Source organism: Dipodomys merriami, unplaced genomic scaffold, assembly GCF_024711535.1.
Source record: "Dipodomys merriami isolate MVZ:Mamm:240054 unplaced genomic scaffold, mDipMer1.0.p SCAF_12, whole genome shotgun sequence".
NCBI lineage: Eukaryota > Metazoa > Chordata > Mammalia > Rodentia > Heteromyidae > Dipodomys > Dipodomys merriami.
In genome coordinates this window covers 29,509,897-29,536,912 of record NW_027202493.1, presented here as the reverse complement: position 1 = coordinate 29,536,912, position 27,016 = coordinate 29,509,897, and the positions used below count along the sequence as shown (strand labels likewise).

The 27,016-nt window shown below is 36.6% G+C and overlaps 1 protein-coding gene across 3 annotated transcripts in view; it reads right to left on the bottom strand.

Annotated features, from left to right (window-relative positions):
• Positions 1-6,703: 6,703 nt before the first annotated feature.
• Positions 6,704-27,016, bottom strand: part of Fbxo8 (F-box protein 8) — a 41,863-nt gene continuing 21,550 nt past the window's right edge. For all 3 annotated transcript variants that reach the window (XM_070016464.1, XM_070016465.1, XM_070016467.1), the window contains 3 exons: positions 13,177-13,295; positions 11,886-12,082; positions 6,704-11,071 (listed from right to left, as the gene is read on the bottom strand). In XM_070016464.1, coding sequence (XP_069872565.1) covers positions 10,884-11,071; positions 11,886-12,082; positions 13,177-13,295 — 504 coding nt within the window. In that variant the 3' untranslated portion in view covers positions 6,704-10,883. The remainder of the gene's footprint in view (positions 11,072-11,885; positions 12,083-13,176; positions 13,296-27,016) is intronic.

Here is a 27,016-nt window from a genome sequence, read left to right as displayed (position 1 = left end):
CGAACCCAGGGCCTCAGGCATGCAAGGCAAGTGCTCTGCCACTGAGCCACCTTCCCAGCCCTTATTCAACAATTATTAACTGACTGCTTTCTAGCTTTCAGGGAGCACCAATGAGTAAAGCAAGCAAAACACTTGCATTGGGTGGAGTTAGAACAACCCCTCCCCTACACACACACACACACACACACACACACACACACACACACACATACACACACACACACACACACACATACACACACACACACACACCTCCCACCCCCAAAGTATGGAAATTCATTATTCAAGTAGAATAATCTGTAGTTGTCAAGTCATCCACTAGGTGGCAAACTATGCAAAACTGACAGCATACCGTGGAGCAAAATTTGGTGCAAAGAATAATGGGTGTCTGTGAAAATTTCCACCATGTTTGTTATTCATGTCTCTTTCTGGATGCTACCGTTAATATCTAATGGTCAGAATATATCTTGCATTCAGTTTTAGCATTTCTTGCTAGGGACTTACTGCTTCTATCAAAGAAGAGAGTCCTCTATGTTTCTCAAAGGCATGTCTACAAGATTCCCAAGCTTACATTAAGATTTTTTTTTTTCTTTTCCCTCCCGTGTTTCTACAGGAATCTGCCTAACAGTCTAAGCATTTGGTTTCATGTAGGGCCTATAAGGCCAACTTTATTCACATTTACTGAGATAAATTTAGTCATATTTTGGTTTGTTAATTTGGGGGTTAGTGTTCAAAACACTACATCTTAGAATAGCACTTATATTGGCAAGTAGCTAAATGTGTATGCTAATAGATGCATACATGCACTTGTGTTTATATTTTATTCTCGGGGACCTGATGAGATCTTATCTTTCCATTACAGTGACTTTGTTTACTCAGACCTCTTCTTTGCAACAGAAAGAAAACATTTTTCCCTCAAAGGAAATTGGCCTTTCCAAGAGATTTTTTTATTTTATTTTAATTCCCCTTCTCTGCCGGGTGCCTGTGGCTCACGCCTGTAATCCTACCTACTCAGGAGGCTGAGATCTGAAGATTGCAGTTCAAAGGCAGCCCGGGCAGGAAAGTCTGTGAGACTCCAATTAACTATCAGAAAACTGGAAATGGCGCTGTGGCTCAAGTGGTAGAGCACTCGCCTTGAGCTGAAGAGCTGAAGGACAGCGCCCAGGCCCCGAGTTCAAGCCCAACAACAAGAACAACAAAAAATTCCCTTCTCTGATAAATGGTTTATACAGAATATAGAAATATTTGTAGTTATTTAAATTTAAAACTTCACTGCTCTGTACAAAAGCTTAATAATAGCAATAAATTCAATTTTAAAACTAAGTATAAAATTTAAGATTTTCCTGTTTTTACTTACGATATGAGGTGAAGATCTTCATTCCTAGAGGGGTGCTTATAAAAATCTACAAGTGAGAAATGGATGTTGAGTTGAATATTGTTTGTGTGACAGCATTATCTCTAAGAATATAGTTTCCTCTCCCCTTCCCCCCCCCTTCCCTTCCTCTGCCCAGTGCTGAGCATCAAACCTAGGACTGTGCAAATATTAGGCAAGCACTGCATCAAGGACCTATAACCTCAGAGTGACAACAATCTTCTTGAAAAAAATATTTCAATTAACGGTTTATGGAATTTAACTAGACCAAAATTCAGGAGCGAAATATCACAAGGTAACATCAGGTCAACAAGTGCGCATGCATGATGTTATAGAAACGAATACACAAGGGACCAACAATGGTGATGACACAAGGACTAGGGAGGGAGCTGCGTGGAAGGCACTGGCCCACCTAGGTGAGCTCTGATGCCGCGTGTGATGCACACTTGCCACACGGTTCACTTATAGAGCTTTCCGACCAAGAATCCTAGTTCTGGACTACAGGCCACTTTAAACAGAAAACCTCTTTATCTTCTGTGTTTATTTATTTATTTTTCTGCCTAGCTATTTCTTATTCTCAGTATGGACACTAACTAATAATACCACTTTACCCCGCCTTCAGTTTTGCTGGGCTTGAACTCAGGCCCTTGTATTCTTGCTTAGATTTATTTCCCCCTCAAGACTTACTCTACCACTTTAGCCACACTTCCCATCCAGCTATTTTGTTGCTTACATGGAGATAGAGTCTTGGATGTTTCTGACTAAGCTGACTTTGAAACTGAACCCTCAGATTTCCTGTTCTGAGCTAGGATTACAGGCCTGAGCCTGTACATACACTGAGAACATATACATATGAGAACATACTTTCAGTTAATAACTAAATCCTTCTTAGAAATAATGACAAATTTGTCTCCTCAGAGTATACTTTTCGGAGGATAAGTTAAGGAATAAAAGCTCTTTTCAGAGTAAATATAATAAGAGTAAGATACATGTTATCTAACAATTTGAATTTCATTAGCATTATTGTTATTCCAGGATTTTTACAGAAAATTCTCAGACTCAGTTCCTTGTGGTACTGAACAAATTGTAAAATGAGCTCCTTTACAGAAAACCTTAGTCCCAAGCTACATTTCCAAGATGCTGAAAAAGTATTTTCTCCTGAATCTGAGCTGTGCTGAGCAGCAAGGTGCAAACATTCCAGCTCAACAGGATGCTGTTTTTCCTGGATGCCAACTGGTAAACAATTTAGAGATGATTATGATTGGAAACAAATTTTGACCTCTCAGTGCATTCATTACATTCTAAATGACCCCACTACAAAGTATTGAAGCTTTTATGAGTGCATTTAGCACATAGTATTATAGTCACCGGTAGAGTGACCATACATTCTTAGTTTACACCCATTGTCTTGAAGCACCATCTGGTTTCACATTTTAACACCCTCCAAAGTGTCCTGGTTTCAACAGTCAACCCCATAATCCCCTAATTATGAGGCAGGTGCTTGGCTTGGAGGGAGATTGAGAAGCACTGGGGTGGTCCTAAACAGAATGTGAGCCTGTTTGACAAATTGGTGATGGTGGTGACCCACAGATATCTGGCTGATGGCAGGTCAAGAAAGGCTCTGAGCAGACCTGACTAGTGTTTAGGGCCAAAGGCAGAAAAATTAAGTGAAGGAACATCTTGAGGGCCACAGCACTGTGCCTGCTTAAGCCCTGTAGGGAAACAGATTCTGGTCCCATAGGTGCTAACCCCACAGCATATTCTAAGATCACAAGGATATAGAGAACAGCGCCATCTTGTTGGCTTTAGAAGACAGCAGGATTGGGAAGAAATCAAGGGCCATGAAACACATCACAAAGGATGACCCTAAACCTCAACCTCAGTGGGCGTATGAAAACCACTAATTCAGAATGTCTTTGGTCCCTGAGAGCTGTGCAGGGATGGGGTACATAAAGTGGAGGAGGGGGCTGGGAAGGTGGCTCAGTGGTAGAGTGCTTGCCTTGCATGCCTGAGGCCCTGGGTTAGATTCCTCAGCACCACATAAGCAAAAAGAAAAAAGCCAGAAGTGGTGCTGTGGCTCAAGTGGTACAGCGCTAGCCTTGAGCTGAAGAGCTGAGGGACAGTGCCCAGGCCCAGAGTTCAGGCCCCACGACCGGACCCCCCCCCCAAAAAAAAAATAAAGTGGAGGAGGGAGGATTTGTGTTTGTGTGGTGTGTGTGTGTGGTGCCAGTCCACGAGTTTGAACTCAGGGCCTAAGTGTTGTCTTGAGCTTTTGTTCTCAAGGCTAGTGAGTTAACTTGAGCCACAGATCCATTTCCATTGTGTGTGTGTGTGTGTGTGTGTGTGTGTGCGCGCGCGCATGTGTGCATGGATAATTGGAAGAGTCTCATGGACTTTCCTGTCTGGGCTGACTTCCAACCATGATCTTCTAATTTCAGTCTCCTGAGCAGGATTACAGGAATGAGCTACTAGCACTCTGCTTCTATGTATTTTAATTACTTGCATAAGATTCACTATAGCTGAGTAAAATTTCATTTTGAGTACTCCAACTATGATATGGTTAATTAGAGTTTACTAAGTACTTGAGAGGCTGAGGGTGGAGGATCACAAGTTCAAGACCAGTTTGGGTTACATGGTGAGATACTATTTCGGAAACCAAGTGCCGAGGATATAGCTCAGCAGTAGAACATTTGCCTGGCACTAGGCCTTAGATTCAATCCCAAGCACTGTAGAAACAAATTGCACACATTAATGGATCAGCGTGTGATGTTTTTATACATGTGTACATTGTATAACACTTAACTCAGAGCAAATAGGTCTATCTGTTAAGTTTGTGGCATGTCTTTATGGTGAAAACATTAAAAATCCTAGCTTTTTGAAACATATGGTGTGTTAATCAGTATCCAGTCATCCTCTTGTATAATAAAATAAAAAGGATAATTTGTTAGACTAACTCATGTACAGGAATGCAAGCTTTCTGGAAGAGAGTAACTTGGTTACTTTGAAGTTTTCTTGTGACTCAATTGAGGTATTATATGCTATTATATACTATTTAGTATATGCCATATATATATATATATATATATATATATATATATATATATATATATGAGGCATATTTGGGGATGTTCTGTTTGAAAGCACTTGTGAAAATCACTTTGTTCCTTCCACAAAAACTTGTTAGGACTACTATATGGCATGCATCGTACTTTAGCCTCATGACTATATCTGCCTCTCTTCCTGTAGTTTTTCTTATATGTACATGCCAAGGACTTTTTCATCTTTTTTTTTTTTTTTTAAATTGTATTTTATTTTATTTGAGAACATACTGGACTTTTTCATCTTTTATCTCTCATATCAACACTGTATTTTATTTACAAACTAACTGCTGAATACAGTTGGGTATTTGTCCTATTTCTACCTTAGTTTTGACTAACCAAAGCTAAACTCATTTTCTCCTGTCCCTTTCCACTCTGTTATCATCATCTTCCTCCCAATGCAAGTCAACTGGGCCTTGTTCATGTACTCCTTCCAAGATGGCCACACCATCAGACTACCAGAGTAAACTACCACCTTTGTCTTTGAAAGAGAAAAATAGAGGGAAAAATCCCTTGTGATGCCTGCCTATCACTAATGCAATTCATCACAAGGGATTTCCCCCCGCCCCTTATTTTTCTCTTTCATTGTACCTGGTAAATTTTTTCTAGGACATAATGGGCCCTCTGTAAATGCTTATTTGAATCTTTATGTGTAAACTTGACTCTAATGTAATGTTTTACATGTATTGCCATGTTGTAGGTCCTTGGGGGCCTATGATGACCTTGACCATGTGTAGTACACATGCATATATGAGAAGTGTTTTTTTTTCTTTGTCTGTCATGGGGCTTGAACTCAGGGCCTAGGCACTGTCCCTGAGCATTTTTGCTCAAGGCTAGTGCTCTACCACTTTGAGCCACAGCTCCACTTCTAGTTTTTGAGAGGTTAATTGGAGGTAAGAGAGGGAGGGAGGGTGGCAGCTGAGAAGGTGGCTCAGTGGTAGAGTGCTTGCCTTGCATGCATGAGGCCAGCAGAAAAAGCTGGAAGTGGTGCTATGACTCAAGTGGTACAGCGCTAGCCTTGAGCTGAAGAGCTCAGGACAGCACCAGGCCCAGAGTTCAGTCCCCACCACAACCAAAAAAAAAAAAAAAGTCTTAGGGGAATTTTTTTGCTGGCTTTGAACCATGATCCTCAGATCTCAGTCTGAGTAGCTAGAATTACAGGCATGGACCCCTGGCTCCCCTTAAACAGCAAGAAAAGCACAAAATGTATCAGGATGACTTTAAACCTCACATATGATCTAATGGCTATGTTAAGGCTGAAGAAAATTTCTGTAACAAGTACAAGCAATAGAAGGGAAAGGGATACTCAATTTTCACTGAACAGTGTAAAATAAATACAGAAGCAAATATTAGTATTGCCTAGGAGGTGATTTTATGAAGTTTTAAATAGGTAAAATCATCTCTATTGCAATATACATTCAGCTATTGCTTCTGACACAAGATATACCACAAATGACTTAGGTAATTCTCACCCTGATTCCACAACAACATGCTTTAGGTAGGTCAGTAAAGAGAGAGAAGGTACTGATCAATGGGCTAACACTTTAACATTTTCCTTTCCTTTGTGCTGGACCATTATCATGAAAAATCAGTGTCATGAAAAATACATTAGCTTGAGATGTGTTGACAAAGTAGATTTCTAGGGTAGAGAACCAGACACAGAATGAGCGCAAATCCACTATGATAACATCTCCAGGGACAGCTGATGAGGCACTAGTGTGGGCTTAGATCCTTTTCAAGAACCATTTTCCCCCTCCTTTCTCTAACATTTTTGGATGGGCATTCTGGAAAATAGTACAATTGACATTGCACTGCTATTAAGAAGTGGTAAAAATCACACTTTGTATATAATATTGTTGTAATTTAGTATTGATCTTGTAGTTGGTATTGAGAATGGTATCTGGTGTTCTTATGTACACATTTGTTTAAATTTGGATTAAACACAAATACCAAATATAATAATTTTGCAATTCTAGTTTTATAATCCACATCAGAGCAAATATTTACTACCCAATAACAAGCCATGTACAGCAATTTAGTTTTAGCTAATCCTGTCATTTTAAATGTAAATATGATATGAAAGAAGAAGGAATATTAAGTCAAATTGTAGTCTAATAATTTTAAAAGTTGACTATAAAATTAGGTCATGTTTATGTTTAAAAGAAGCATTCTTTTGAAAGGTATTTCTTTTTTAACTTTTCAAGTGCTTCAAGAAATACAGAAAGTAACCTGAGAGGCTCAAGTTCCTTGTTTATTTTAATTTTTAAAACAAATTAAGGATAGGGGGCCTTAGTACAGATTTTGTCTTCAAATAGTTTCCTTTGGAAAATGTCAACAACTTAGATATTTTAAAAATGATTAACTAGTTGCAAAGAGATTAGAAACAATATCTTAGGTACATGTCCCCAAGCAAGCATATTTCTGATTCAGACTTTTAAACTGTCAATCCCAGAGAGACAATGCCATTGACGTGTACATGGCGCTAGTTCTTCCAGTTAATTTCTTCCCTGGAGAGTGGTTTTTGGGCGACAGAGTGGCGTCCAGGTTTCCCAGTTGTTCCACTGACAAACTGCAGTGGTGGTAAAGTCAGGGACCTGACACGATCTCATTCATCATTTTAAATTAAATCCAACCTTCCTGCCCAGCTATGCCAAGAAGAAAGCATTTTCTTTTTTCTTTTTCTTTTTTTTAACAAATGAAAATTTCCTCAGTAAAGATATGGTAAATTTCTCTTGCTGGTCTTTAATTCGATTAGACAAAAAATACAACAATTCACTTTCTGAAGCCTGAAAACAAAACATTTGTCTAGATATGATTTAGCAGATCAGCCACATGTCTTAAAAATAAAACAAATTCTGAACAAAATATATGGAAATATTTTGAGGGAAAAATGTGCCAGGTGAATTAGAAATATCACTTAACTTTAATAGTTCAATGAATTTTGTTTTGCCTAAATAATTTATCCTTAATATTTTAAAGAGGAAATTAAAAACATCCATTATAATACTTTGGTATATTTTAGTCTATCCTCTCTTTTTCGATTCATAGGGTTTTGCTTTGCTGTATATGGTAATTGTAATGTATATACATACACACATATATGTATATATATACATACTCATTGGCAAAAATAAAAGAAATATTGAAATTACAAGTAGCAAGATTAATGATTTGAATTCTTAAAGGTGAAAAAATTGGTAAACAATCTTAAAATAGCAGTGATTCATCTAGATATTTAAAATTAGAGGTCTTAGGTGGCATCTATTTCTAAGTTAATAGGCTGAATATGTCTTAATGGTTAAAAAAAAAACCTCTCATCTGCAAATTGTATACACTTGTGGTATCTGGATACATCTTGTAAAAATAAAAATAGCGAAGCTATCATTTTATAGACTATATAAAAACTGAACCAGAGGTAAAATAACTGAATTTGTCTGGAAACTTGAGGCAATGCCTTTACTGTGCAGTACTGAGGAAAACATGAATAATTAAATTTCCATCTCTGAGTATTGAGAAATTTGTCCAGGATGAAAAAGGTTTACAATTACAATTATAATAAGTTTACGAATGACAATTTTCAAATCAGAATGTTAGCTTAGGCTGAGTAACATTTCAACAGGTAAATACAGGGGAGGAATTAGTAGCTTCCTAAAAAATAAGGCAAATACAGGACTCATTAAGATCAGAGTTAACTTTAATAGACCATACGCAGGATAATTCCTGTTAATGACAATAGGATCTAAAGTTTGTTTTTTTTTTTTTTTTTTTCTCAGTTGTAGAGCCTGAACTCTGGGCCTGGGCACTGTCCCTCAGCCCTTCAGCTCAAGACTAGCGCTCTACCACTTGAGCCACAGCGCCAATTTGGTGAGGAATTGAACCCAGGGCCTCAGGCATGCAAGGCAAGCGCTCTACCACTGAGTCACCTTCCCAGCCTGGCTCTAAAGTTTTAAAGCTTTTTCTTCTTCCCTGCCATCTTCTTTCCTCTCTTCTCCTCCCTTTCCTCACCTCTTTTCTTTCTTATCTTTCCTTCCCTTCCTTTCTTTCTCACTTTTCTTCTTCCTTATCCTTGCTCCCTCTCCAGTCTGCCTTCCCTTCCTTCTGCTTCCCTTTTCCCCTTCCCTATTTCAAATTATGACCTGATTCTTAGAAAAGATGACTAGTGAGTTTGTATAGGAAGACTTGACTAGAAGCACCTAGTAGGCGTGGTACATTCTGGGCTTGAAACAACCCGGCTCTTACTGAGGAAGGAGGTTGCGGGCAGGCCTAAGCACTCTTGTGTGTTTCAGCAGCGCTCACATTTTGCACATCGGGTAAGGGAATATTAAAAAAAAATTAGCAGTGTTGTGACTTTGCAGCTTACAGACTTATGGGGGCTATAGTAAATGAAGTTCAACACTCTTCTCTTCTTTTTCTTTTTTTAGGAGGAGGGGTAAAGAAGGCAACCCAGGACTGCACCCATGTTCGGCAAGTTCCCTACCAAGAAACTACATCCCCAGCCCTCAGCATCCTTCTTGACATTCTCTTTCCAGAGCTCTTGGAGTACCATCCATCTCCAGTTCTGAAGTTTTGATTAAACTTTTATAAACTCTCCTTTTCTAGACTAAACCTTACAGTACTGTTTCTCAATTACTTTTTACTTTCCAAACTATCTAGACTTATCTTTTCTTCTAGGCCACTTAATATACTTTAAATACGAATGACTCTGACTTACATATCCTGCTCTCATTAATTTTTAACTCTATATCAGCTCCAAGTTCAAAATATGTAAAAGAAGCTAGGTGCCAATGGCTCACACCTGTAATCCTCCCTATTCAGGAGACTGTGATCTTGAGCATTGCGATTTGAAGGCAGCCTGAGCACTCTTATCTCCAATCAATCACCAAAATGGGGGGAAAATGCTATTAGTGGAGCTGTGGCTCAAGCAGTGGAGTACTAGCCATGAGTAAAAGTGTCCAAGGATGTTCTCAGACCCTGAGTTCAAGCCTCAGGATTCACACACACACACACACAAAATACATAAAGTATGGGATTGTTATCACTTCCACTCATTCTACCAGTTGCTTCTCTGTTGAGAAGCTACCTTTAATAATAAGACACTCATAGTAAGAACCAAGTGAGGTAAAGCATGTTATCTAATTTCAGCTACACTGGATATGTAGATCAGAATGATCAAGAGTCAAAGTCCTGGGCAGAAAAGCCCTGGAGCCTTCCATCTCCAAACAACAACAAAAAGCATGGCTAGGACTTCAAACTTTTAAGGGCTTTCTGTTCCAACTTCCTTCCTCTCAGGGAGAAGTTATAGCCATCATATATTATATTTGTCCAGTGCTTTTACTTTTTACTTAGAAGTAATTTTGATTTACCACATAAACAACACACTTTCTCTATCCATACAATGTGATGTAGCTGAATTCTTACATGATTGTTCATCACAACATACTTAATACATTTGTTCTTTATTAAGTGGCATTTTCCTCATGTACCCAGTCTTCTAATGCCCATGAAGGCAGAACGCATGTCTAAGTATTCCCCAGTAATAGTACCCAAGACAGTGCCAGCACATGGACAACTCTTGATAAATATTGTCTGTCTGCCTGAATGAATAATGAGTGTTTACCATCAACAGCCCTTTCTCAATGGCTTCTGAACAGAGATAATCAAGATTAGGAAAACAGTTGGACTAAGTCAGACATAAACAAGCAAAATTGAACAGCCTTCTATAACTTCTATTGTTTGTAAGTGTACCTTTTAAATTCTGCTTAAAGGACAGTTTGAAAAGAACTGAATGATAAATTTATATTATACAAGTACGTATCAGTTTGCATAGTTATATAATAACAAATAGATACTCTGTTCAAAGTCCAAAGAAAGAAAGAACTGGTATTGGTTTCTGAATGAAATCAGACCCAACATTTACAAAGCCAACAATAGCCTTAGATCAGAATAAAAAAAAAAAATAAGAACTCGGTTTGAGAGAAAAGGAAAACTTTTAGTTAAAATCTTTACAATAAAATAATTATGATTATAAATCTCTTTAGTTAAATATGTATACATTACATGGTATTTAAAAAAGAATGATGAATAAAGTTTTTCAGGCAAATCTAATGCACAAATATACCATCTCATGTAGTATAATGCCAGTTTAACATTCTTTAACAGCTGTGTCCACCAATGGCTCTACTTTGTGCAAAACATGATAAGCAAAATTAAGAGAAATCCTGCAAAATTATTTAGTTCCTCAAGGAAAATCATTAGAAAAGGAAACAGTAAAACAATTAAGAGGCTATACACTCTAGCTTGATTGTATACAGAGGCTAGAATGACCAGCACTGATGTAATCACCGTATTTGCTAACTAAGTCCTTGGGTAGCTTTAGTCTGAAGTAAAAACTAGAAGTCCTAGCAATTGTGCTTTTATGCAGCCACATGGCCAATAAGGTAGATGTTGTCATAAAGATGCCCTACAAAATCTTCACTAATGTTTTGAGCAGCACGACGGGTATTTCGAATAAATTCTCTTTTTGACATTTTATTCTTCACATGAGGGCTAGTGAGGTCAATGGAAAGTAGAATCAAAGAGTAGCACAGTACATAGACAGCATCTAGAAGGAAAAAGAACATTTCAAATTACTATCTTGAAACACTCAAATGTATAAGACAAAAATGTTCATGATTTAGAGGTCGAGATTAACTCATAACTAAACATAGGGAGATCAATCCATCCCAGACTACCTAGATACTTCCCAGTTTAGCAATGAAAGTCCTATGTCCTGGGAAACTCCTCAGCACTGGGCAAACTAGGGCAGTTATCATCGAGCTTGATACCAGTTCAGTGAGCATTTACTTGTTGTTTAATATTACAACAGTAAGAAATGTCGTGACACTTGCTATTACTATCATATTTATATTTCAGAATCTTGGAGACTTAGGAAAACTGAGCTAAATATGTCAGGTAAAATTTTATGCCAGGTAAATGTTTTCTCACCTCTGATTAATAAGGTAAGCACAATATATGAAGAGGTTATTGGAAACAAATTTTAGTGGAAAGTGTTCCTTATGGGTGGATTGTTAAAAAACTTTAAAATTTCTCAATTTTTCAATTAACTAGTAAAAATACCTAATACTGAAACAACAATTATAAAGACATTAGGAAGCTCAGTTAACTTTGTTTTATATATTAAGTAGTATCCTTATATATTACAGATAAATAATAGCTATGACTCAAGATCCCTTTAAGTTCACATAATGATATTTTCAATTGATCACTGCTTCAAGCAAATATTTTGCAGTTTTCTGTCTCTTGTAAGATTGTATTTTGCCTACATGTCATAGGGAAGGGAGGAAAGTAATATTATATAATATATATACATATATATATATACACATACACATATATGTGTACAGGCATATGCTTACCAGGACTAAGGCCAAGTTCTCGCATTAAATCAGGATTACAAGCACAGAACCGGTGTGAGAACTTTGTTATAAGAGTTTCAAGATACTCCCCACGCTCTTCTGGAGCATGGATATGACGAAAAAATTCTCTCAGTGCGTTTGGCAGGAATTGATTTCTAAAATTATGCAACGTTACAAGGTCATCCAAGACATCTCTCCTATAGAAAAATAAAAAGGGACAGCTTTAGTTAACTTTTCCCATTAAAAAAAATTCTCAGTGCCTGACACTCATATTTGCAATCTGAGCTATTGGAAGCCTGAGAGAAAATCAGAGGTTGATGCCAGCCTCTGAAGAAATGTTCATGAGACCCCCCCCCCCCGCCCCCGCTTCTCAATGAGGAGCTGGAAATTGGTGTGCGCCTTTATTTTAGCTGCATGGGAAACCGAACATAGGCAGATAGAGCCCAAGCTTTTGTCAGAGCAGCAAATGAGATCCTATCCCAAAAATAACCACCAGAAATCAAGGCTGTAGGCACAGCTCAGTGATAACAGCATTTCACTAACAAGTGTCGGGACATGAGTTCAAACCTCAAATATTTGAATAAAAATAATTATTGACAACTAGTTCAGCTAATCCCATTTAAGTATTGACTATTTTTAACATTTAAGAAGCTAAATAGGATTATTTGTGATGTTCAACCATTTTGAATGATTCTATCAATAGTTTATAACCAAACAAAGTACAGTAAGGAGCTGTACCCACTTTTATTTTTGTGTGGGGGTGTACCGGGGTTAGAACTTCGGGGCTCATGGTCACTAGGGAGGGACTTCTGCTACTAATCCATGCCTATAGCCTGACTCCGTTGTTTGATTTTATTTTTTATGTTTTGTCAGTCATGGGGCCTGGACGCTCTCCCTGAGCCTCCTAGACTAGCACTCTATCACTTGAGTGACTGTGCCACTTCTGGCTTTTCTTAAGTAGTTTATTGGAGATAAGAGTTTCATGGATTTTTCTGCCCAGTTTTCTGCCCATGCTGTCTTCAAACTGTCATCTTCAGATATCAGCCTCCAGAGCAGATAGGATTACAAGTGTGAGCCACTGATGCCCAGCTATTTTTATTTTATAACAGCAACTTCTTTATCAATAATATAAAGATTACATAATAAGATACAGCAACATTTTTTTTTTGTGGTTCTTCACTCCATTTTTCAACTAGAAGCCTGATAGATACTATAGTTTTTTGAAGTGAAATTTAACTAATCAAAGGCATTATGTAACTCATTTCTGATGAGAAATTTAAACTACTTGTACCTTTCATCAAGATAGATTCTCAGTTTTTTCCAATTTAGTGTTCTTGTACAGAAGATAAACTTCGCTATCTCCTTTGGTGAATCATCGAGGATACCCTTGGACATAAAGTAGTTCACCCCCTAACGCCGAAAGACAAGTAACAAACAGAAAATCAGCCTTTATTTAAACATGTTAACAACTAGGCAATATTGAAAGCATAGCTATATATTCTTTCCGGCATCACTGGACTGTTTATAGCTTTATCATGCAAAGTAGAAGCTAGGACCTGAAGTGAAACTACCATTTGTGGCTGATAATTTACATGCGATGAAAAGCAGGAAATTCAAAGTTAATATTTCTAAATAAATCTTAATTTAGCTTTCTGGTTAAACGATATAGCCAGGTCAAAACTGGCTATACAGAAATATGGCTTAATTTTGGAGAGGATGTGAAAGAAAATACAATATGTGCTATAAAATAAGCCTGTAACAATCCAAAATACTCTCCCAGCCTGATAGAAAACACGATTCCTTGAAGTACAAATTGTTGTATGCTTTTCAAGGAAATAAATTCTCTAGGAAAAAAACATTCTCCAAATGAAAAACCAACAACTTTATCCGGGAAAGAACAACAATCAAATTATTTAAAGTAAATTAGGCCAAACTCCTGGCTGGTTCATGCATTTTACTACTTTGGCTTTAAACATCACTACATTTTACAAGAATCCAAGTAAAGTACACAATGAGGCAAAGCATAATAAGACAAAATACTTCAATTTTTTTCTCACAGGTCTTCATCTTTGAATTTCCTTTTCTCTGCATGCAAAGTTTTCTGTAGAAGCATTACCCATAAGTTTGCATCTAATTTAGATGTAAATCAGTAATAACAAAACAACAACAATAAATAAAATGCTGAAGCAGTAATCTCTCACATATATGGAGGTCACATTCAAATTAATGTCTTAGATGGATTTGAATGTATAGTTTTCAATTGAAATAAAAGGCAGGTGTGTTTATTTCAACTTGCAATTACCCAGACACAAGCATTCATGAGAATGCTTGTGTCTGGATACTAGCACAATGTGTGCAGTTAATTGGTAGAGAAAATGACATCTTAAATACATGCAACATACTGCTTTCACACATAAATTCCTTCAGCATTTCTTTACAAACACACAGTACTCAGAAATACTGCACACATTAGAATAAAAAGTCAGAAGAATTTTTATGAGTCTTAATTAAGTAAAATCATTCTCATAATAATTTTATATTAAAAAGTTTTAAAAGCAATTTGGTTCTATGAATAATGGTTTTAAAAGGTTGTAATTATCTGTATTTGTAATTCAAAAATAAGACTTTTTATATAAAACTAATTTTATCAGTCATCAGGATAATATCTTAATAGCAGGGTTAATTTTTCGTGTGAATTTTAATAGTATTAAGGCACCAACTTAGGAATGTACATTAAAAAATACAGGATGATAATGTGAAAATTTCCTATGAATTCAGTCATAAGCTATATCTCACAGAATCCTAGAGAAAAGGATGTAATATGATCAAGATAGAAGGACAAGAATTTGTTTGGCTTTTACCAGCTGTAGGAACTAAAATTTTTAAAATAGCTTTCAGCAATTGTAGGGACTAAATATTATTTATTTCACATATATTAGCTATACAAAGAGGGTTTCATTGTGATACTTCCACACAGGTATACAATGTATTCTCATCAATGTCCCTACACACCACGCTTCCTTTTTCTCCTCCACCTTCTAATACAATTTCAACAGGTTTCATTGTTCCAGTCATACTTGCTGACAATATACTTCCATCATAGTAATTCTCATTCTCCTTCCTTAGCTCAACCCTCTCTAGCTAGTCCTTATCCCCACAAGAGCCTAAGAGCCTGTTTGTTTCCCCTCTCCCTCTTGAATGCCCTAGGGATCAAGAGCTTTCCTTGACCTTCCTTCCTTCCTTCCTTCCTTCCTTCCTTCCTTCCTTCCTTCCTTCCTTCCTTCCTTCCTTCCTTCCTTCCATCTTTCCTTCCTTCCTTCCTTTTCTCTGAGGTTCTTTATGTTGTTTTTATATATAGTTGCAGTACATCTCAAAATTATTTACTTTTTATCTTTTCTTTGGAGAACTAGAGAAATTTTAACACTTGTTCCATCCTTTCCACCATTACTTTGAATAATTGGGAGTTGACTGTATGTTTAATGAATCTGCTTAGTATAAGTTGTATCAGGTTTGTTTCCAAAATTTCTCAGAGTAAAAGTGTAACAATACTTTAGAATTATTTCCAGTGTTTAATTTTGATTGAAGTGCTTTAAAGACAGAGCAATACCAATTAAGTATTACTAAATAATTATTTATTCATGCTCACATCACAATTTAAGAGTTGTAAAATTAATTCAAATCTACTTTTAAAAAGATACAAAATAAGCCCAATAATGATACAGTGAGATATAATTCTATAACTGTATGCGATATGCCATTTTAATATTGCTTGTTGCTACGTAGAAAGGAACTTTGTCATTTGCCTGATTAAGCATCATGAAATATGCAAGATTAGATATACTATTGGCTTTTTCCCCTTTTTTATGAAACCTATGTTTTAACAAGGTAATGCTAATCCAACCTGACTTCTTCAAAGGCAATCAAATACATATAAGTAATCACATGAGTTTTAAACTCAGTCCTAAAAAATGAGGTAAAAAGCCTGAAATAATCCAATTTTGTGAGAAAAGGAGGCAATGACTTCAAGTTTGAGATGTCTCTGGAGAAGAAAATTACTTCAGAAGGACTACTGAAACAGAAAAAGGGGTAGGACCAGATTATAAATGTTTCTAATAAGTAAACTGGCAATCATTTTAAGTCCTGAAGCTTCAGGTAACAATGAAATACAAAAACATAACCCATATTGTATCTGGTGAGAGGCAATACTTTTTGTTAATAACTGGCTAAGTATGTTTAGTTTTTAATAAAGTTTTAGAAAAATAGTAGTGACCTCACTACAGTAGTGATTAGTCAGGATTAGAACTCCTAGTAGTATGTGTGTGCATGCACAAGTCTATTTAGTTTCTTATAAGCAAAGGACAAAATGAGCATCAAAATCAATATGTAATTTCCAATGCAAGGTTAAAGCTTACTATAACATACATGATTACACTGTTTCTTATAAAAGTGTATAGATTTGAAAGTCACATTTTATAAAGTATGTTGATAAATTAGCATTTATCTAGATACAGGATATTAGGACCTAGAGATTACTGATGGATATAAAATTCATGTTATATAAGGAAGACTTGAAGAATGTTGAAATAATAAACCAAAGAAAAAAATGTTTAGAGAAGAAGAATAAGACTGTAAAACATCTGAAGACTTTAACATATGTAGAAAGAGAAAAAGGAGCAGACATTGTGGCGATTTAATGAAGATTACATGTTCTCTTTTGAGTCACGGGCAATGAAAATATTGTGGAACTTCTTTCCAGAAAATGGTAGCAGCATTTAAAAGATTTTATTTTACATCTTGTATGCATTTGGAAAATATAAATTAAATGCATGTAACCTCTCTAAGGACTGCAGGTTAGGTGTCTTTCGAGATGAATGCAGAAGCACAGTGATTGAGCATCAGTTACAGGTACAAGTGAGTATCAACTAAGAAAGGACAACTGCCAGTTGGTCATTTGCTTGCTTGATTTTTTTTTCTTACATTTCCAAAGTAAACTTAGGCTTTAGTTTGTAGCTATTTTCATTGTTTATATAGATTTTTAGTTCTTTTAGGCAAATTCTATTCTGTTCCAACTTTTAGAATTTTTAAAATTGCTTCAGGAACATTGTAGCTCCTTTTGTCAGCTAGGGAGAATTGCTGTTTATGTCAAGTACTGTGTGATAATGGCTTCAGTCCTTTAGTAGGATGATTGCACAACATAAAGTAAAGCTCTCTTCAGCTGAGAGGAAACTATTGGCCAAATAGATTTTATCTTACAACAGTTCAGAAGGAAATTATAGTACTTTCTGAATATACTTAGAAAATAATTCTGAGTATGACAATACTCAGTATGAAATACTCTCATGTTTCTTCAGAAAATGATTAACTGGTAAATATGGTTCATGCCATAAATCTTAAATTTCTTAGCAATTCGAATTCTAAGTCTTCATTTAGATGTAGAGTATTATCTATATACATATATGTGCATATTTAGATAATGTATATCAGCTTTAAAAAACTTTTGTTAAGTAACCCAAAACCAATATGCTAAAATTGTTAAAATCTTTATTTAAAGGTATATTTTTATTCAGCAGTAGAGACTGATTAGTATAAAACAGTTTTGCCCTGGGGCTGGGAAGGTGGCTCAGTGGTAGAGTGCTTGCTTTGCATGCATGAGACCCTGGGTTCGATTCCTCAGCACCACATAAGCAGAAAGAAAAAAAAAAGCCGGAAGTGGTGCTATGGCTCAAGTGGTAGCATGCTAGCCTTGAGCTGAAGAGCTGAGGGACAGCATCCAGGCCCAGAGTTCAGGCCCCACAACTGGAGCCCCCCCCCAAAAAAAAGAAAACAGTTTTGCCCTAAGAAAACTTAAAGGTAATATCTGATGATGAGACAAAAATAAAACTAGAATAGCTGGCATTGGTGGCTTATACCTATAATCCTAGCTACTTAGAAGGCTGAGATATGAGGATCATGTTTAGAAACTAGCTTGGTCAGGAAAGTCCCAGAGGCTCTTATCTCCAACTAACTATTAAAAAAAAAGCCAGAAGTAGAATTGTGGCTCAAGTAGTAGAGTGCTAGTCTTGAGCAGAAAAGTTCAGAGAGAGTGCATAAAACCACATAAAAATAAGCAGATAAAATATATCCATGTGACAAATCAGTAGTACAATGAAAGGAAATCTCAGAATGAAATAAGACATTTGGTTCAAGTTTGAAGGAATGATAGGATTTATATGGGTCTGAGTAAGATAAAAACTGGAACACTTCCGTTAATACTATATCATGTTACTTTTTTTTTTTTTTGGTACCAGTACTGGGGCTTGAATTCAGGACATGAATGATACCTTAGCTTTTTTTCTTTCTTTCTTTTGTTCAAAGCTACAATTCTAACACTTTACCCACAGCTCCATTTCCAGCTTTTTATATTGGAGAGATAAAATATCATAAACTTTTCTTCCTGGGCTAGCTTCAAACTATAATCTTCATGTATCAGACTCCTAAGTAACTAGGATTACAGGTGTGAGCCACTGGTAGATGGATGATAAAAAGTAATTGAAGATTAAAAAGTTATTATATTTTTGTTAATTTTAGAGAAAGAACATTTATCCCCTAACCTCTTCTAACTAGAAGGTACTGAGGCTTTGTGACATGCTAAAGCAATGTTCTTCATTCTTTCTATCCTTCTATTGCCCACAGTTAACTGTTACACAAAAACACTACATACAAAATTCCAGAAATAAACAATCCCTAAATTTTCAATTGTCCACCATGTACTATGATGAAACCTTTTCTGTCTAGCTCTAGTCCATCTGATTCATATATGTACATAACACAAGCTCATTAATTAGTCCCATAGTAGCCATCTCAGTTATCAGATCTACTGTCCTGATATCACAATGCTTGTTCTCAAGTAACCTGTATTTTCCTTAAAAATGGCCCCAAAGCACAAGAGTAGTGGTGCCAACAATTCAGCCAGGCCAATGGAAAGCCATAAAAATGCTCCCTTTAACTGAAAAAGTAAAAATACAGTATTTTAAGAGACCACATTCACATACCTTTTACTCCAATATCTTTTTATAATTGTTTTTAGTATCTTAATGTGCCAAATCTATAAATTAAACTTTATCTTAGGTATGCTTATAGGAAGAAACAGTATGGCTAGGTTTAGTAACTATCCCTGGTTTTGGGCATCCACAGGGAGTCTTGATTCCATGTGGGGACTACTGGGTGGTATGAAGAGACATAATAGAAAGTAAATTAGATAATGGACAACAACAACTACTACTATTTGAAGATGTAGAAAAAACAGAGATAGAGAGATACAATGGATGTAAAAACACATTTAAAGACTCCATGTGTTATTTAAATGCAAAGAAAAAGTAAGCATACTTGATACATATTCTGGCTGTCTGGCCACAGGACATTAGGAAGTAAAAGACAGCCAATGGTTTTGGCTTAATGAAGAGGAAAATGACTAATAGGACAAACTGACTAACAAAAAAACAACATTACTTAGGGTGTTGATTTGAAGGAAACTATGATGAGAGTGGAGTAGGCAACCAATAGGATGTAGAGAAAAAAGTGAGAGTTGGAGATACAGAATATGGAAGGACTGCAGGAGCTAAAGTAATAAAGAGAGTAGAATGTCTCAGTAGTCAAAGAGTATTTGAGATTTAAAGTAGCAAAGGTGAATAAAGGTTAATCAACATAGTAGAGCTCAAAGGGCATCATTTTCAGAGGGATTAAATCATGGTCATGCCACTTGATGATGTGCTCATAAAACCATTTTACTCAACCTTTCTAAGCCATAGTGTTCTGATTAGTGAGAACTTTCCCTTTGTTGTAGACATATTAAAGTGTTTAGCAAAATAAATATGGCTGCTTTCATTTTTCTTTTGGATAAGTCAAAGAGATCAAAATGAAATAGAAGGGAACTGGCTTTTGTGACTGGGAAAAAGAAGTAATGATTTTCAGAAAGGTCCCCAAAGAGAGGAGGCTCCAGTCTAAGTAGAAAGCTAAGGAATGGGCATAAAACCAGAAAACTACATGTACTTGAAAAATTTATTAGAACTAAGAAAAAAGAGAGGGCTGGGAAGGTAGCTCAGTGGCAGAGCACTTGCCTTGCATGCCTGAGGCCCTGGGTTCGATTCCTCAGCACCACATAAGCAAAAAGAAAAAAGCCAGAAGTGGCGCTGTGGCTCAAGTGGTAGAGAGCTAGCCTTGAGCTGAAGAGCTGAGGGACAGCGCCCAGGCCCAGAGTGCAGGCCCCACGACCGGACCCCAAACAAACAAACAAAAAGAGATAGCAAAATTACATTTTCTTCTTAGCAAGGTCATCGAGGGAGAACTGAAAAAAAGAGAGATGACTTGAATTTTTATACAATGCTAAAAAGATTTCTACTAACAATGATTCGGACATAACTGAACCCACTAGGAATAAACTAAGGTAAATCAGGCAGCAGTAAGAATCCAGGTGAAATTAATGTGAGTTAGTCCATCTCATATCTACATTCAGCCAAATCTTATATGTATGCATGTGTGTGTGTGTGTGTGTGTGTGTGTGTGTGTGTGTGTGTGTGTGTGTGTGTGTGTGTGTGTGTGTGTGTGTGTACTCATAGTCAATATATATATATTTAGGATTAGGTATGCAAAGTGAAAATGTTTTGTCTATTGGCATTGAGTGTAACAGCTGTTAAGCACTTGGCAGAAATATTGTAGAAGAACTGGAATCAATAGAAGCAATCACAAAACTAACACATACTAAGGAATTATTTTCCTAAAGAACATTTAATAAAAAGTTAAAAAGCAAATGATGTATAGCTACTTTTATTCAATGCTGTCCTTTCATATAAAATCCGGTACCATATAATTAAACTATTCTTAAGACATTATAAAGTACAAAGCAAACTGGACTTTTTTTTAAAAAAAGCTTTTTTTTTTTTTTGGTCCGGTTGTGGGGCCTGAACTCTGGGCCTGGGCGCTGTCCCTCAGCTCTTCAGCTCAAGGCTAGCGCTCTACCACTTGAGCCACAGCGCTACTTCCAGCTTTTTTCTTTTTGCTTATGTGGTGCTGAGGAATTGAACCCAGGGCCTCAAGCAAGGCAAGTGCTCTACCACTGAGCTACCTTCCCAGCCCTTAAAAGCTTTTTTTAAAAAAGAATATTGGACTTATTTTTTAAAAGGTATTGGGAACATTTTAACTAATAATCCAGGGCTAGGAAGGTTAGTGGCAGAGTGCTTGCCTAACATGCATGAAGCCCTGGGTTCGATTCCTTAGTACCACATACACAGAAAAAGCTGGAAGTGGCACTGTGGCTCACATAGTAGAGCACTAGCCTTGAGCCAAAGAAGCTCAGAGACAGTGCCCAGGCCTGAGTTCAAACCATCGGACTAGCAAAACAAAACAAAAAAACAAACAAAACAAATAATCCTTAAATTTATGAAACACATGTCTGAAAACAAAATTATTCAATCCACACTTCTAGATCTTTCAACATAAAAACTGTTATTATTGTTTATGCATACTTTTTAACCATAATTTAAAACAAATGAAAATTTAATCAAATGTAACATTTTCATAATAAAAGTAAGAATTAATGTGTTATAAAAATTTTACTTTCTGGATAGTAACAATTCACAAGCACATCAGAAAAGAGACCTCTGCAGATCAAATGGGAGAATTCCTACTGTCCTGTTTGACAGTAAAGGACAATGATCAAGATGACTTCTTTTCTACAGCAATACAGAATAGCTAAGGTAAATGTAAATCAGTTAAACACTGTTGAGTACAGTTTTCAACCTCCCTATTCAGTCAGACAGGTACTCTAGAGTTTGAATATAAAAATCATCACCTTGTTTTACCCGCGGTGTAATAAATGCAAATCTTATTAATGAGATATCTACATTTTTGTCTCATCATTTCATTGTCTTATGTACAACTAAGTTTTGCAGTGTTTTCTCCTTTCTACTGTAAGTTTGCTAACCTTTAGCACATCAGAAATGCTACTGTTTTTGAGGATCATAAAAACTGGCCACTTAACTTCAGGATACTTCTTTAGCACAGATGGCTCTTAAAGGGGGCCAGAGAACTGAGAATGGCTCTGAGAAGCGATCCTTTCATAAAAGCAAACTCACAGTTGTCAGTATTAGTAGAGAGTGATGCAGGAAGAGGCTTTTCTATAGCATATCTCCATTCTTGCCTAGGAGAAATCTTCCCCTGGGAAGAAGACATCTGAGATTCTGCAACCTATCCCAGACAAGATGACCACAGGCAGTGCTGATAACTATTTCCTGGAGACTTCATTCTACAACCAGACAACCTTTTTGGAGTACATTTTTCTCTCAACACCCTCCTATACCTAGTGTTACCATCTCTGTCTTGAGTATTTTTCTGTACATTAAAGTAACATTTCAGCAAGCCACTGGTGGCTCATCTTTGGAGTCACAGATATTCAGGAAGCTGAGACTAAAGGATCATAATTGGAGGCTAACGTGAGCAGAAATGTCTAAGGGACATCCAAAAGCTAGGCTGCAAGTATGGCTCAAGTAGCAGATCATCAGACAAGAAAGTAAGCTGAGCAAGAATAAGGTAAAACCCAGTACCAGCAAAAACAAAAATCCAGAAAAACTCCAATAAGATCTAGAGAAAATGAAGAGAGGTATAGAATGAATTTTTCTGCTTTTTTTTTTTAGAGAAAGCAATGTCAAACAAATATGAAGCCTGTCATCTAAAAGTTCAAGTGAATAATTAAGTCTATTAATTAGTTATAATAGCCTCAAACAGAAAATAAACCACATCTTTAGGTACTGATATTCCCTAAAAAGAGCCATACATATGACTAGAATATATCAAATTATAATTACCATAAATTATGACTTACAAGTAATAATAATTACTGCTGAGTTGAAGCAAGAGTCTTAGAAAAATCCTTCTATCTCTAATTTGTCCCCCAAGGAAGAGAAAGCATTTTAAATCTCTATTAGGATAAAACTTTATTGTCTTGTTATTAATAATAATTTGAACTGCTGGGCATCAGTGGCTCACACCTGTAATCCTAGCTACTCAAGAGACTGAGATCTGAGGATCGAAGTTCAAAGCCAGCCTGGGCAGGAAAGTCCGTGAGACTCTTATCTCCAATAAACTACTCAGATAAAGCCAGAAGTGGCACTGTGGCTGTCACGATAGAGTGCTAGCTTTGACCACTGGGCTCAGAGACAGAGCCCAGACCCATAGTTCAAGCCCTAGGACCAGCAAAAAAAACCCAAAAAAACAAAAAAAAAAAAAAACAAGCTAATGAGAAAGGGGAATGTGATGTTAACTAAGTTAGAAATTTTAATTTATAGACGTCACATACAAATATCACATGTAATATATATATATGCATATATATACAACGTGCACATAACAACTAATTGATAAGATTAGTTTTGACATATTACCTAGAACTTAATATTTACATTTCTAAGTATATATCTTAGCTCAAAACAATTTTGAAATAAAAAAAAAAACCTTTAAAAGCTGGCATAGTGACTCAAATCAGCAATTCTCAGCTACTTGATAGGTGAAGATCAGGGAATGGAGGTTCAAGGCCAGCTTGGGTATTAAAAGAAAAGTTCATGAGACTCTATCCCAACCAATGATTGGGAAACGTGGTGTGCACCGCTTATCCCAGCTGCCAGAAAAGCACAAGGATGTGTCCAGTTGGTCATCTCCAGAACAACAACTGTACCAACAAAAAATGTTGGTATAGTACCTACCTATCTTATAGGCACAAGGCCCTGGGTTCAATCCCTAATACTGTTAAAAAAAAAAGCACCTTATATAGTAAGAAGAAATATAGTTTGGATTTAAGTGGAATTTTCACTGGTGAAAGTATTTGTTCACACTATCACCATTTAAGCCAAATACATTCTCAGTTTCATAACATTAGACTCTTATTATATATGGCTTCTGAAAGGATAAATGAGGCATAATCATTAAAATAAAATGTTATATTTGCAAAAGATTCTTTATTGCATTTCAGGAAGTACAATTAACAGCAAGGGATATCACCAAAGCTTAGACATGTTGATGTTACCAATATATACTTCCTACAAGATCATTACTCAGGTTGCAAACAGAATGTAAAAGTTCCAAAACCAGAGCAGCTAACACATCCATTAGACATATCTAGATCCATGTATGTCAGCAGGTAAAAGCACTAACTAATCAACACAAGATGACATTATAGGTAATCGTATTGCCTCCACTCTACAGAAGAGCAAATTGAAATGTCAGAGAGTTGCAGTAACTTGCCCCCAAATCAAAGCTGCATAACAAGTATAAAGTACAGATACTTAATAAATATTTGTTGAATGAATATTTAAATCTCTGTGTATAACTCTTCCAGCTGACCTTTAGGAGAAACAAAAAACTTAAGCATTGTGTAATCCAACTAGGGTAAAATAGTAATAAAGTAATATAAAACAAACACCTTCACATAAACGGGACCAAGAATGAAGGGCAGAGAAAACTCTTGTACACCTTGAAATGCCTCAATTATATATTCAAGCTTGAGTGACTGGTCCAAATAATCAAAGGTCAAAGTCACTGTCTAAATAATTAAAAGCAACACATCAATTTGAAGATCCATTTAACTATGAGTGGCCAAAAGTGATGCAGAATCTAAAGACTTTGATTGTAAGAAGGAATGTCCAAAAATGTCATGATATGAGGGCTGGGAAGGTGGCTCCGTGGTAGAACGCTTGCCTTGCATGCATGAGGTCCTGGGTTTGATTCCTCAACACCACATAAACAAAAAGAAAAAAGCTGGAAGTGGCGCTGTGGCTCAAGTGGTAGAGCATTAGCCTTGAGCTGAAGAGCTGAGGGACAGTGCCCAGGCCCAGAATTCAGGCCCCACGACCGGACCCCCCCCCAAAAAAAGTCATGATATGAAAGAAAATTAATTATTTTAAATACACTTAATTTTGAGCATTGTTAGGGCAAGGCATAAAGTACAATTGACTTAATAAAAAGATAAAATTGACTTCTCAATCTTAAAATCAACTAATGAATCAGATTTTAAAAAGGTAGATATTACACAGATAGATACATAGATAGATACATGCAATATGCATATACATTACCCTCAAGACAGGTGAATGGCTTCCAAATTAGCATACTTGACTAGTTGTAACTAGCTATTGGATTAACTTTTCTAGGTAGAAGATAGTATTTTACGAATCTCAAGGGCATATTTTTGCACTTTGATGTTTATGAAAGAGGAAGGGGTTTTGTGAATTGTGATAGAGGAGAAACTATGTAAAGCTTTTATTTGGAGAGGGACCCTTCCCATTGTCATACCCTAATTTCTTTTGCTCTCATTATATTCTTGTTGGCCTTGGGAACAAATTCATTTGCTAATTAGCAGTGTTCAAAATAAGATACATTCAGGATTACATACTAAACTCCTATGAGTTCAGGTAATAATGACAATCATAATTACATCAGGATGGTTTAGGCTGCCCATATAGGAACCCCTAATTCAAACGTCCAGTAAAGGGACAAATTTACTTTAAAAGAAAAATATTTTATGTGACAAACAATTGTGAACAATTATGGGTCCCGGGCTTTTAAGCTCACAGAAGGCACTTTCCAGTCTGCTGTTTTCCAATCTGTCATGGGTGCAGGATGGCTGTAGGTAGTCCTATCAGTGCATGCTCATTAATGCACCAAAGACCAGGGTTACTCGTGGCACCTGTGTTGTGCTGGAGTCAGAACTGTATTACATGGATGCCATGGAAGGCAAGGGAAACAGACCAAAGTTGATTAGCTTGGAATAACTTACACTGAACTCTTACAGCCTGCCACTCAGCTGGTTAGGTGCTTTCCCCAGTGAAGACTCAACGTGATGGATCATATAGGCCTACTGCAAAGTTCTTTTCTATAAATTTAATTTTATTGTCAAGGTGATGTACAGAGGGGCTCCAGTTACATACGTAAATACGTTTCTTGACAATTACTTTTAGCATAGAATATGAGAAAGCACCCCTAAGATCTGACTTCTATCTCAATCCTTTTCCTCCTCACTGTGCAGTACTATCTATATCCTCTATTGATGAGGTTTAACCACATCAGAGCACAACTCTTCTCTTTCCTCTTTTTCTATCAGCGTATTCAGTGTAAAAGAACCTAAAATGTTGGGGCTGGGAAGGTGGCTCAGTGGTAGAGCGCTTGCCTTGCATGCATGAGGCCCTGGGTTCGATTCCTCAGCACCACATAAGCAGAAAAAAAAAAGCCGGAAGTGGCGCTGTGGCTTAAGTGGTAGAGCGCTAGCCTTGAGCTGAAGAGCTGAGGGACAGCGCCCAGGCCCAGAGTTCAGGCCCACAACCAGACCGCCCCTCCCCACAAAAAAAAAAAAAAAGACCTAAAATGTCAAGAAGATGGTGTTAGCTATTAAATCAGATTGTGTGCAGCTGGTGTCAATATTTTTCTTTTGGGAATTAAAATCTTGGACTCAATAGAGACCAAAAGTAAAAAAGAATTCTAAACTTTGTAATTATAAACTTCGGTTAAAAAGTGTTACAGATGGTTGTTGCCTCAGACATTTCATTCTTTTCATTATTTCTTGCATCTTTGAACCAGGTGCTGAATTACACATCTATACCGATCATGCAACCATTCTAGTCTTTTCCCTAATAGTCGTATGACTCAGATCTATTCACTAGAAAAGGACAAGCCAAGTGCGGTGTTTCACACTAATACTTCTATTCAGAAGCCTAAGATCTGAGAATTGAGGTTTGGAGTTACACAGACAAACTGAGAAGTAAGATCCTGAGCTCAAATCCCAGTACCACAACAAAACAAAACAAAAGAAAGCTTCTGAAAAAGTTGGTTTTTGTTCCCCCTTCCTAATATGTCTAAGGAATATGAGAAGAGCTTTCTGCCTTCTTTTTTTGGGGGGAATATAGTCATGTAAACAGGTGACGATATGAGATGTGGTGAGTGACCATCTGGCTATCAAGAGGGCCCTAGTGAGCAGAGGAAAGATCCTTCATGGGATCACTGTACCACATTGAGACATACCCCTGCGGACTCAGGAGGCAAACAAATTTATATAATTTAACTCACTATATAATCTAACTCACTGTGCTCTCTGTTCTTTGAAGTTATTGTGT